Source organism: Crassostrea angulata, chromosome 6, assembly GCF_025612915.1.
Source record: "Crassostrea angulata isolate pt1a10 chromosome 6, ASM2561291v2, whole genome shotgun sequence".
Lineage (NCBI taxonomy): Eukaryota > Metazoa > Mollusca > Bivalvia > Ostreida > Ostreidae > Magallana > Magallana angulata.
In genome coordinates, this window is record NC_069116.1 from 24,740,336 (window position 1) to 24,751,012 (window position 10,677).

A 10,677-nucleotide genomic window follows, 5' to 3' on the forward strand; every position below is an offset into this window, starting at 1 on the left:
TACGATACGCTTATAGCCTAGTGTACTGTATAGGAGCGGTTTTACGAGTCTAATTTTAATCAGATTGAGAGAAAATAAAATTTGAATCTTAAAGTGTTTATACAATTTTATTTTAATTTCAGTCACTTTCAATAAATTCAGAATAGATTGATTTCTCTGGGTTTTTTTGTTTTTTATTTACTCAAAGAATACCCTCGCTACTTTTTTTTATCTCAAAAAAGTAAACATTTATTAAATTTGATCTACAAAATACAAAAACGTACATTTATGTAGAGGGTTTATTCGACCCAAGTAATACAAGAATGGAGATTAATTGACTGTGTCAAATTTTTATAATACAAGACAATTCTTTTTTTAAAAAAAAGTTATAAATAAAGCTAACACCCAAATACACCCACAAATCGGTGTCTTTTTTTCTACAGATTTGGAACAGTTGGTGTGAATAAAAAATAATTTTTGTTGAGTTTTACAGAACATGCAAAGCGTATGTAACAGGAAAGAAGAAAAAAGGAATTAGGAAAAACAAACCTAAATATATGGTTTTGTCTTCCATATGCTCAGAGTTCGAACGAATCGTTTTAAATAACAAAATTTTTGAAAAAATAAGTTACATATATGAAAGTGGGTTTATTCTTTATTAGTCAGAACACTTTTGAAAGCTAATTTCACGTTAATTGTACGTTATAGTTGGCGAACGCCAAAATACTTCAATTAATATAAACCCTCTAAACATCGTTAAAGGGGAGTTTTGGGAAATATTGTTTTAAAAAAGAAAAGCCCAACATAAGTCTTCTTTTCAACTACAAGACACATATATAGTATATAAGTCTTGACAATTGTGCGTCAAATCCGGAATCGAGTATTATACTCTCTTTTCCACATTTATATTTATGTAAAAATGATTCAATTCAAAAAATAAACAGATAAGCTTGTTACTGAATATAGAATTGAATCCCGATTTTTAAACGCTCACAGATTATAAATAAAATAGTTATTTACATTTCACGTAAGATATTTCTTACGTCTTAGACCTTGTGATAAAATATGATAACTAAAAAATTTGTCCGCTCTGAATGTAGTCTCGTAATAAAATCAAAACCAGATTAGCATTCACCGATATATAATGTTTACGCAATTATAATTTTTCATAAACTAAGATCTACTTATTTATGAAAACATGATTGTTCTAATATATATAAATTAAGTAGCTTACAAAATAGTTATTAAGTAGAATTGTAAATGTTTTTAATAAACATGCATGTAAAAATTGCCATGAGCTACCATTGAACAACCGCAAAACAATATAATTCGTAAAACTACATGTATTAACATTACTCATAACCTTAAAACACTTACAATTTCATCGCCATGCTTGAAATAATTTATAAACACACGCACTTGTAAATTTATATGTAGCAACCATGCTACATCATATGATAAAAATCATACTTCAACCCAATATACTTAAAACTTTAAAACTATGGTACATAATAAGTTGGTGAAATCATTCTCTGACATAAAGACCCAAAGAGTCGCTGCTTACACCCCGGGTCGGTTTCCGTTAAGCAAAGCGGATGGGTGAGAGTCACCGATTCCCCCTGGATGGGACACCAGTCCTTCGCAGGTTAACTCCCGGCGTAAGCCGTTCCCCAATTTCAGTTGGGTGGACTGAGCCAATGCAGAAAAAGTGCCTTGTGTAAGTGCACAACACACAGCATCAAGGGACCACAACAGGACTTGAACCAGCGATCGTTGGGTTTAACACCTATGCCCACTGAGATCTGTTCTCATATATAACACTGATGCTATTAGTTCGGATTGCTGAAAATCGGATGCCTGCATTGCAACTAACTCTGATCCCTCTTTAAATTGCTGATGTCGTCTGCAGTGATTATTTTCTGATGTTAATATCATTATGACATTTATACAATTGAGGTAAGTTAAACACACTGCAGCCTAAATCCAGCAGCTTAATAACAAACTCGGCCATTTACGTCGACAAAAAGCTGAAATAACAGAAAACTTCCTATTCTAATGAAATTGTCAAACTATTTGCAACATATACATGTAAGTACATTGGGTTTGTGTAAAAAAAATCAGCCACAGCACCAACTTTTTTAAAGTTTAAAGTGAATTTAAAAATATGCTTACACAGTATCTGATTTGACTAGCATTATTCATTGCACCAATATCTAATGGAAGAGAACTTGAACTTCTAATCTTGGGGTCAATGCTTTCTCGATGACTTGAATTATGGCTCGTTTGTTGACAAAAATGCGATGGTAAATATATATGGAACCAGAACCCAGGTATTCTATGCATAATATCCTTATCAAATCTATCCAAAAACAAATATTACATGTTCTTGGTTTTATACTTAATAACTTTTGCCCAAAAATTTGGTGCTTAACTTGGTGATCGTTTTAATACTACAATGTGGTTGTAAATCAAAAACAAATATTTACAATCTCAAGCTTGGTTATTTAGAGATGTGATGTCAAGTGATAGTCTTGACGAGATATAACCACAGGTAATTAAGCTGCTTTTCCAAAAAAAGTCAATAAACTTAACTTAAACAACAGAACCTTCGGCGTAAGGGAATGTGAAAGACCCTAAAGACAAGTCTATCAATTTTTTTTGCGCCATAATACATCATTTGGCCAAAATTCTCGCTGATTAATAGGCAAAACACGCCTATCCGTAGGAACAGTTGCTTCATAATTATGACGTTTAAAAAATTCTACGATTTCTTGACCTGCAGGGCCGGTTTTTAGCCACATCCACTCCATGAGCACCGCTGTCACATCGACACGTTCAAAGAATTTATTGCCACTCTTAAACACTCTATTCTCGTACCCTTCCACGTCTATTTTCATAACAGCTTTTTTCACCGAGAATCCCGGAAGTTCCAAGATGTCGTCAAGCATCGCCGTCTGCACGGACCCGTAGCTGCCCCCGACGTCACTTCCTCTAACTTTATTCGGATTCTTGTCTTTGGCAACAAATGTTCCACCAACGTTTCCTTTATCTTTACCAAGACTTACCACTTCTCGGACATCTGACAAAGCATTATGGACCAGTTTTATGTTCTTTGTAAAGTTTCCCGCATAGATGGAAGCACACAATCTCTCCACATTCATAGCTAAAGCGTCCACTGCTATGACTTGTCTATTCATCTTTGCTATGGATAAAGCAAAAACCCCTATATTGGTACCGAGATCTATGAAGTGGAGATCAGGATCTTCTTTAAGAAGGTTAGAAATAAGATCAACAAATTGAGGCTCCCATCTTCCATCTCGTATTAAACTTCCACTTACATGTTTATCTTCAGTGGAAGAGTAAACGAAAATAGGCGTGTCTCCAGCACTTGTGTGTAAAGTTGTTTTCAAAAACTTTGATGTATCTTTGCATGTTATATTGCATGGATTCCATTTAGTTTCATCTCTGTGATAAATAAAGTATTCCTGAGACACCGGTTTTTTCGTCGTTATCGGAGCCTCTGTGTTTTTAAATACCGGATCAAACATCGGAAAGAGTCTCTGTGCGTGAGGACATTGCTGGATAGCGAGCATCCATCCCACGATGAAGCAACAGAACCCCAAGCAGCCGATTTTGACGGCCAAGTTGAATTTCATCGTGGGTGCGTTCTGTAAATGTAAACAAAACGTATTCTGACAAATACACAGTACTGCAAGGAGTCTCACCTGCCCGACAACATAGATATGCTCCACGTGTAACGAAGCCTTATCAACACCGTTCGACAATTCATCGACTGGCCATAAGAAACGATCATATATTTAATGCAATCACAATTAAAAGTCTTACAAAAAGATTTACAGAAAATTGGTGTTGTTTATGCACAGGGTTTTTCGGGGTAACCAGTGCATAGAAAATATGTAATCTTACCGAATATAGACATGTGTGGCGCTCTTTGCTATGGAGGGTATACGTTATCTCTGCTGATAAAGAAAACCACGTGGTTTCCGGTTGTCTAGCTGAAATAACTTTAGCAAATAATCGGAAGAACAAAGGTATTTCCTTGATCCTGATTTTGATTGGTATCGTCTCTAATCGTACCAAATGTACACAGTAAAATCGTGTTTTTTTAGTGTCCGATATCTTATGTGTAATCAAATAAGAGGAGGAAAGAGGCACTACTGCACGCCTTCAATATGTAGCGCTTTTGCAAACATCAGGCATTTTGAATATGATGTACAACATTTAGTTAAAGTATATTTTTTTCAAAAAGGAAAATTTCACATTTACCATTTGAAAGGAGCCCTTGTATTGTATACGACATCATTAGAATAATCAGGTATTGTTAATGATATATAGGAAAATAGTTTACAGGTATGCAATAAAAAGTGGATTTTTGACTATTTGAACCAAAGAAATCCAACTAAAATTTTGCTCTACAGGTTTAGTAGTACACTTTTACATTGAATTTATTGTTGGTTCAACTTGGTCTTTGTACTGAAAACTACGCATATTTTTCAATTAGTAGCTTTTCCAATACAATCATGTATATACGCACAAATATCAAAAAGGCATTCTTTAGTGTTTTATCAGTGGCCAAGTGGTAATGCCTAGGTATTTTATTTTGCGGTCGCTTGATCGATTAATATTTTTTTTCTTTTCACTTAAAGCATAATAAGAATAGAGTGATTAAATCTGCTGGATTTTTTCTTCAAATTTTCTTGTTTAATTCTTAGTATACGCATATCCAATATAAATAGATCTCTTCACTGACACCATAAATACACTAATAGTATTTACACTAATACATTCACTGCATAATGCCGGAAGTTATCACGGTTCAGATATCAAATGACTTTATTTCTCGATGAAGGTTTCCTGAATTTATAACAAAGCAATGATTACATACACCATTATAAAATAAATACCTATGTTTCGAAAATCATATTGCGACAGCTGTATTTATTTAAAGTAACAGTTACTTTCCGTTCAAACACGAGTGTAGGCGAAATAATGGGAAAATGTGCTTAACCTCTTATTTTCTAACTATTTTAAAACTATTTTCTCTGATTATAATCCAAAATCAAAATCCTATCAAAAAGAACAATAAAATGGATCATCTCGTTTTTATTAAAGGTTTTTTCCTCCATAAAATATCATTGGGCCAATTGCCACGGTCCTGAATTTTTAATGGCCGAGGGTTTTGTTCGGGAACATGCGGTTCCATATTTTTAAGTAACATGAAATTGATAATTTCTTGCCCAGCGTTTCCGGTTTTAAGCCACTGCCACTCCATAAGAACTGCCCGTACATCGACTTTATCGAAAAATGTTTCGCCGCCTTTGAAAACTTTGTTTTCATAGCCTTCAACATCAATCTTCATTATCACTTTTCTAAAGTTAAATCTAGGTAATGATAAAACATCGTTTAATCGTATTGTTTGAACGGTTCCATAATTCCCAACGACCCTACTTCCGATCACTTTGTTGGTATTTTTATCCTTAGCCACAAACGTGCCTCCAACGTTATTTTCATCCATTCCGAGTGATACTGTTTCATAGACATCAGAAAATGCATTGTACACAATTTGAACACTATCGGTAAAGTTACCTTCAATCACAGAGGAGCACAATCGCATGATGTTCATCGCGAGGGCGTCTACCGCTAGCACTCGTCGCCCAAGCAGGGCGACCGCTAAAGTAAACACACCCACGTTGGAACCAATGTCTACAAAGTGTAGATCTGGATCCTGCTGTAGTAAGGACAGTATAAGGTTTATATGTTTTCCCTCCCAACTCCCATATCTGATGATTTCCCTGCTAACCCATATATCCTTCCTCGGGTCATATATATAAATGGTCGTCGAGCCAACATTTGTTCTGAGTTTGGAGCGATAGAATCCAGTGGTATTTCTGCTGCACATACTAGGCTGGACCTTCCATATCGTCCGATTCCTGCTAAACACTAAATTCCACCCATCGCTGCCTTGTGCTCTGTGCGATAGCTGACTTAAAGTGAAGTGGTTATTTTTTTTATTTGATATCATGGTGCGATAGGGCGATGAATTGTTGTGGTAAGCGGTTACATTGCTGAAAACGGCCTCTGTTCGCCGCAGATATAACGCTACAGTTTGTTTCAGTCTATCCACCGTGTCTTCATAAGTCATAGATGTGAACATGTAGCCAAGACAAAAACCTACAACTAACAGGATGCAAGTTTTCTTTAATCTTGACATGATCCTGAAAGAAAAAAAAAACATGTAACAGATGTAAATGTAAATTTCTTTCGAAAGAAAAATTTATAGCAAATTTACAAATCCCCCCCCCCCCCCCCAATTTTAAATAAAAGGGGCATAACTCCCATATAAAGTCCCAATATGTACAGTAATTTTATATTATATGTCCTTAATAACTTCAAATTTTATAAATCCTGATGAGGGGATAAGTTGAGTTAGTTGCGCTGACAAGAATAAGACTGAAAATTGTTGCATGGTATTTTTCATTCTTTTCCAATCTTTGTTTCATTAAAGGAAGAAATTGATTTTTTTTAAACTCAGTACAGTACACCTGTATGAGAGAGAGAGAGAGAGAGAGAGAGAGAGAGAGAGAGAGAGAGAGAGAGAGAATGTTAATGGAATATTTTGATTATTGATCAGAATTGTATCTAAAGCTGTGGGTTTATACATGTAATATTGTTTCGATTTTTAGATTTGATTACTTTGAGTAATTGAAAGTTCATATTATTAGAAATGTTTTTTGATATTATGAGATATTTCTTTCTTTGGAGCAGTTGAATAGAATAAGTCATGTATCCAAAATACCGTAATAAGACATAAGGAAAGGTCGGATTCATTGAATGTTGAAAAAAAAAACACTGGCAACAAATTAATATTTTCGATATTCAGCTGTTGGGGGTAAACAATGGACTCATTAATGACACGGAATTCACATTAAGACACCTTTTGTGACCCAAAGGCTTTAGCATGCTTTGACAGAGCATGTGGAGGCCGTTACTCCAGTGTGTTCGATGAAAAAGAGTTTCGCCTTGGTAGAATTTCTAAATTCAATAATTGATCTGCTTACATTTTTGTTTTCATTCAAAGTTTTACCCCATGATTGATTCGTTACCGTGTCAAACGATTCCTATGATCTGAAGAACGTACAGAACTCAAACTATTTTAAAAACGGTTTTTATTTGACCAGAGCTCAATCGTATGACATTAGTTCTTTTAAAAATATGCAAACCAACTTGAACCAACATCAATATCGATACTAGTAACAACTTAAATTCAATACAAAATCATTGATAAGTAAATTTGATCTGCATAACAGCAACTTCCTATCTTGAAAAGGGTACCCTATATGCAATATTTTTGCCAAAAAATGACTAAGTTCAACAGATAGTATTTTTTTCATGATTTATTAGAAAGCAAAATCCTAGTAATATGCACATTTCTGATATATTTACAATTTATCTGCAATTGGTCAACTTCCTATTTTGAAAACAGTAGCAGGAGTTATCTGTACAATAAGGGTACCCTTTTTTCGCAGCCGCCCGCTCGCCCGCCATATTTATCATTTCAATAACTGGATTTTTCCTTTGGAAAACCTGGTTAAAAATATAACGGGAATGCAGGCGATTTATTGTTTTGGAGAATACGTCGCTCACAAAAGTATAGGTTACTTCCCTTCAATCCTTACTTATGCTGGCCGATTTCAAACTTTTCTATTTTTATGATAGGAAGAGCGTACAGTATAGATAAGGGATGCTAATACTCGCAACTGAATTTCTAAAAAGTAAAAAAACCAACAAAATAAACCAAACAAAATGAAGTGAAATAAATCAATTACAGTTCAATATTAGCGAAATGGTTAAGATGGAAAGATTGGCTTATTTTTCGTGTTTAATGGAACGGTATAACCCATGGCCGAAAGATGATTTTTCTTAAAGATATATTTAACCATCATCAAACTTTTTTGTCCGGTCGCAGTGTTTTCTCAAGTCAAATATTTTTTTAAATGCCAAAAAAAAAAAAATGAAGATTTCAGCGGTTTTTAATGTTTCCTTTACCTTGCTGTCATACTTTTAGTTCTTCATTATCAAAAATTTATACTTCAATGTCTTATTTTTAATTAGCTGCAGGTCTGTAGCTCCCGGTCGGAAAAAAATCAGATTGACGACCTGGGAGTATAGTGCCACCCATGGAAAAAAATTTGTATTTATTGCGCACAAAACGTGCGCTAGTTTTGGACTGACTAATCTTATCTGTACGCATATTCTGTATAAACAATCAGTACCATGAAATTCGATATTGTCTCTTAACTTGCTTCAGACTTTCTCCGGAACTCGCTACAGACCTAGGAAAATCAAATATGTTAATTTAATAAACAATCTAAGGCCCCTTTCACAAAGATGTTTAAAATAAGATAGAACTTAAGATACGCCTTGTAACATATATAATGAAGGTTCCTGATATAAAATCTTTCATCGCTGTTTCACAATTTGGAACTCTTTATAGTTATTACATGTATATATCAAGACACAAATGCCATGAAAATGCAATATTTACAAGCCAACGAGGTTCATCCCCCCACCACCTCTCCTGCTGCCTGAAAACTCTTATAAAAAGCAAATTTCAACGATATGATAGACTTTTCCAACCAGTACGTTAAATCTACACGAACACACACTTTTTAACAATGAACTGTATATTTTATGCACAAATTCATTTTTTCTAACTAAGATAAAATAGCATTAAAGGAGACATTGGAAAAGTAACCATGCAGGGAAAAAAGGGGGGATAATGCCAAATTTGTGCAAAGGTAAATCCAATAGATATTTCAATTTCTCATAGAAGGGTACATTTACGACAAATGAAGTGTTTTATCTGTAGCGAATCGAGAAAAGAAATCCAAAATAAAGCGATAGCAAGGGAAAACTGGTGGCGATCATTTGCCAGTAGATTAATCGTGATGTTAATGCTCATCCAAATAAAGAACTATTAATTATTAAATGAATAATTTTTGTTCTTAACGACATTTTGGTCACTCTATCTGAACAAATCCTCGTTTTTCTTAATTACACGTTTCAAAATCTGGGGGGGGGGGGGGGAAGGGGGGTGTCGGAACTCACCAAACCCCAACCCCACCATTTTTAGATCCGTGCATGAATTGGACTACTTTCACCAAGGATACAGACACATCTGTAGAACAATCCTTGATATCATGCTTCACTTTCACCTGTAGGTAATCAGTAACCGTCTAAAACATCATCACAAAGTAGACCTGGCCTGGAGAGGAAGTTGATAGTGAATGTGTCCTAATATTATTTGTTTTCCATGCGCGAATCTAGAGAGGGGCTCAGGGGGGAACATTATAAAATTATCAAAAATATGCCTCAGACCCCCCCCCCCCCTCCCCCCGGAAAACTCAAATTACCGGACTCCCCTGGAAAATTTTCTGGATCAGTGCATGGAACTTTTCGATGTCCTTACAAATGTGGTGAAGAGTTTAAACAGTTATACAAACTCACAGTCTAATTGATAGACGTTTATGATTAATTTTTTTTCCCACTAGAGCTAATTATTTTCCTTAAAAATCCATTTTCCATACCTACTTCCCAAAATTTTAGACGGAGTCACGTACAGTATGGGGAGGGGGTGGGGGGGGGGTGTGGAAATAAACAACAATGCAGGGAGGACAATTTATGGCTCGCTGAAAACAGGGTCAACAATCTCGCGTCGAGTCACAAATCGGCACCCTTGAAACTCTCTGGCGGCCACAAAACCGAAACAGGTATCATTTCTTTAACTTATTTTAAAGTAAAATCCCCACCTAAGATTCCGCAATGTTTTATTGTTTTATGAAAATAAAACTTGCGATACTTAATTTAAACAGCAATTTCTAATGATAAAGGGCAGGGTGTTACCCAAATGATTATTTAATTTAAAAAAAAAAGGTTTTGTTAGCGGAGATGAACAAACTAATCTTACCTGTTTGACTCCAGAATGATAGCCAGTGACAATTGATCCGTAGGGTAGTCAACACTGGGCTAAACAGATGCATTCACTGAGTCGTGTAAAAACACGTGGATTTCCATTTTTGTAATAGCAAGTGGGAGCGTGGCATGGCAATACTGTTTACTGCAAATATTTTAAAATTCCCACCTACCCATCTAGTCAATTTACTGCTGATGAGTATCTGTTCTAATTACTGGCATGCAGACTTGTAATTGCTTAAACTAATTAAAACTGATTGTTTTCAACATTTAAAAAATGTTTCATACTACTAATGTAGTATTGGGAAAATAAATGATAAAAATTTAATTTTATAAATCATAAATACAAATTTATAATTCATTCCTCTGACAACAAATATACAATTTGTATGGAATCCTGATAGGGCCATACAGTTCACTATTGCATCATTGCACCACCGAGGTTTATATACATTAACAGTATTCATTTGATTTATACATCAGATGTTTTAGATATAATGTGCATTTTTATCGCTAAAAAGCATATGTTGTAGTTTTACAAAAAAGAAGAGTTACACGGGTTGATCCAAAAGTAATGTCACACTATGCACAACGCCTCTTACTGGCGCTGTATTGTATAAAATGACACATCAAAATTTTTCTTATCAAAATTTCTTGTCAAAATTCTAATTTGAATTAAAATTTTGATTAAATTTCGTTGAACAT

At 34.7% G+C, this 10,677-nt stretch overlaps 2 protein-coding genes across 2 annotated transcripts; both read right to left on the bottom strand.

Moving 5' to 3' along the window:
* Positions 1 to 93: 93 nt before the first annotated feature.
* Positions 94 to 4,003, bottom strand: LOC128189822 (uncharacterized). The gene is made up of 2 exons (XM_052861590.1): positions 3,907 to 4,003; positions 94 to 3,647 (listed from the first exon to the last, which is right to left on the bottom strand). The coding sequence occupies exon 2, from the start codon at positions 3,633 to 3,635 to the stop codon at positions 2,628 to 2,630; it is 1,008 nt and encodes a 335-aa protein (XP_052717550.1). The 5' UTR covers positions 3,636 to 3,647; positions 3,907 to 4,003; the 3' UTR covers positions 94 to 2,627.
* A 1,089-nt stretch (positions 4,004 to 5,092) lies between these two features.
* On the bottom strand, positions 5,093 to 6,213 carry LOC128190135 (uncharacterized). The gene has a single exon (XM_052862052.1). It carries the CDS (start codon positions 6,209 to 6,211, stop codon positions 5,093 to 5,095), a length of 1,119 nt encoding a protein of 372 aa, XP_052718012.1. The 5' UTR covers positions 6,212 to 6,213.
* Between the last annotated feature and the right edge of the window lie 4,464 nt (positions 6,214 to 10,677).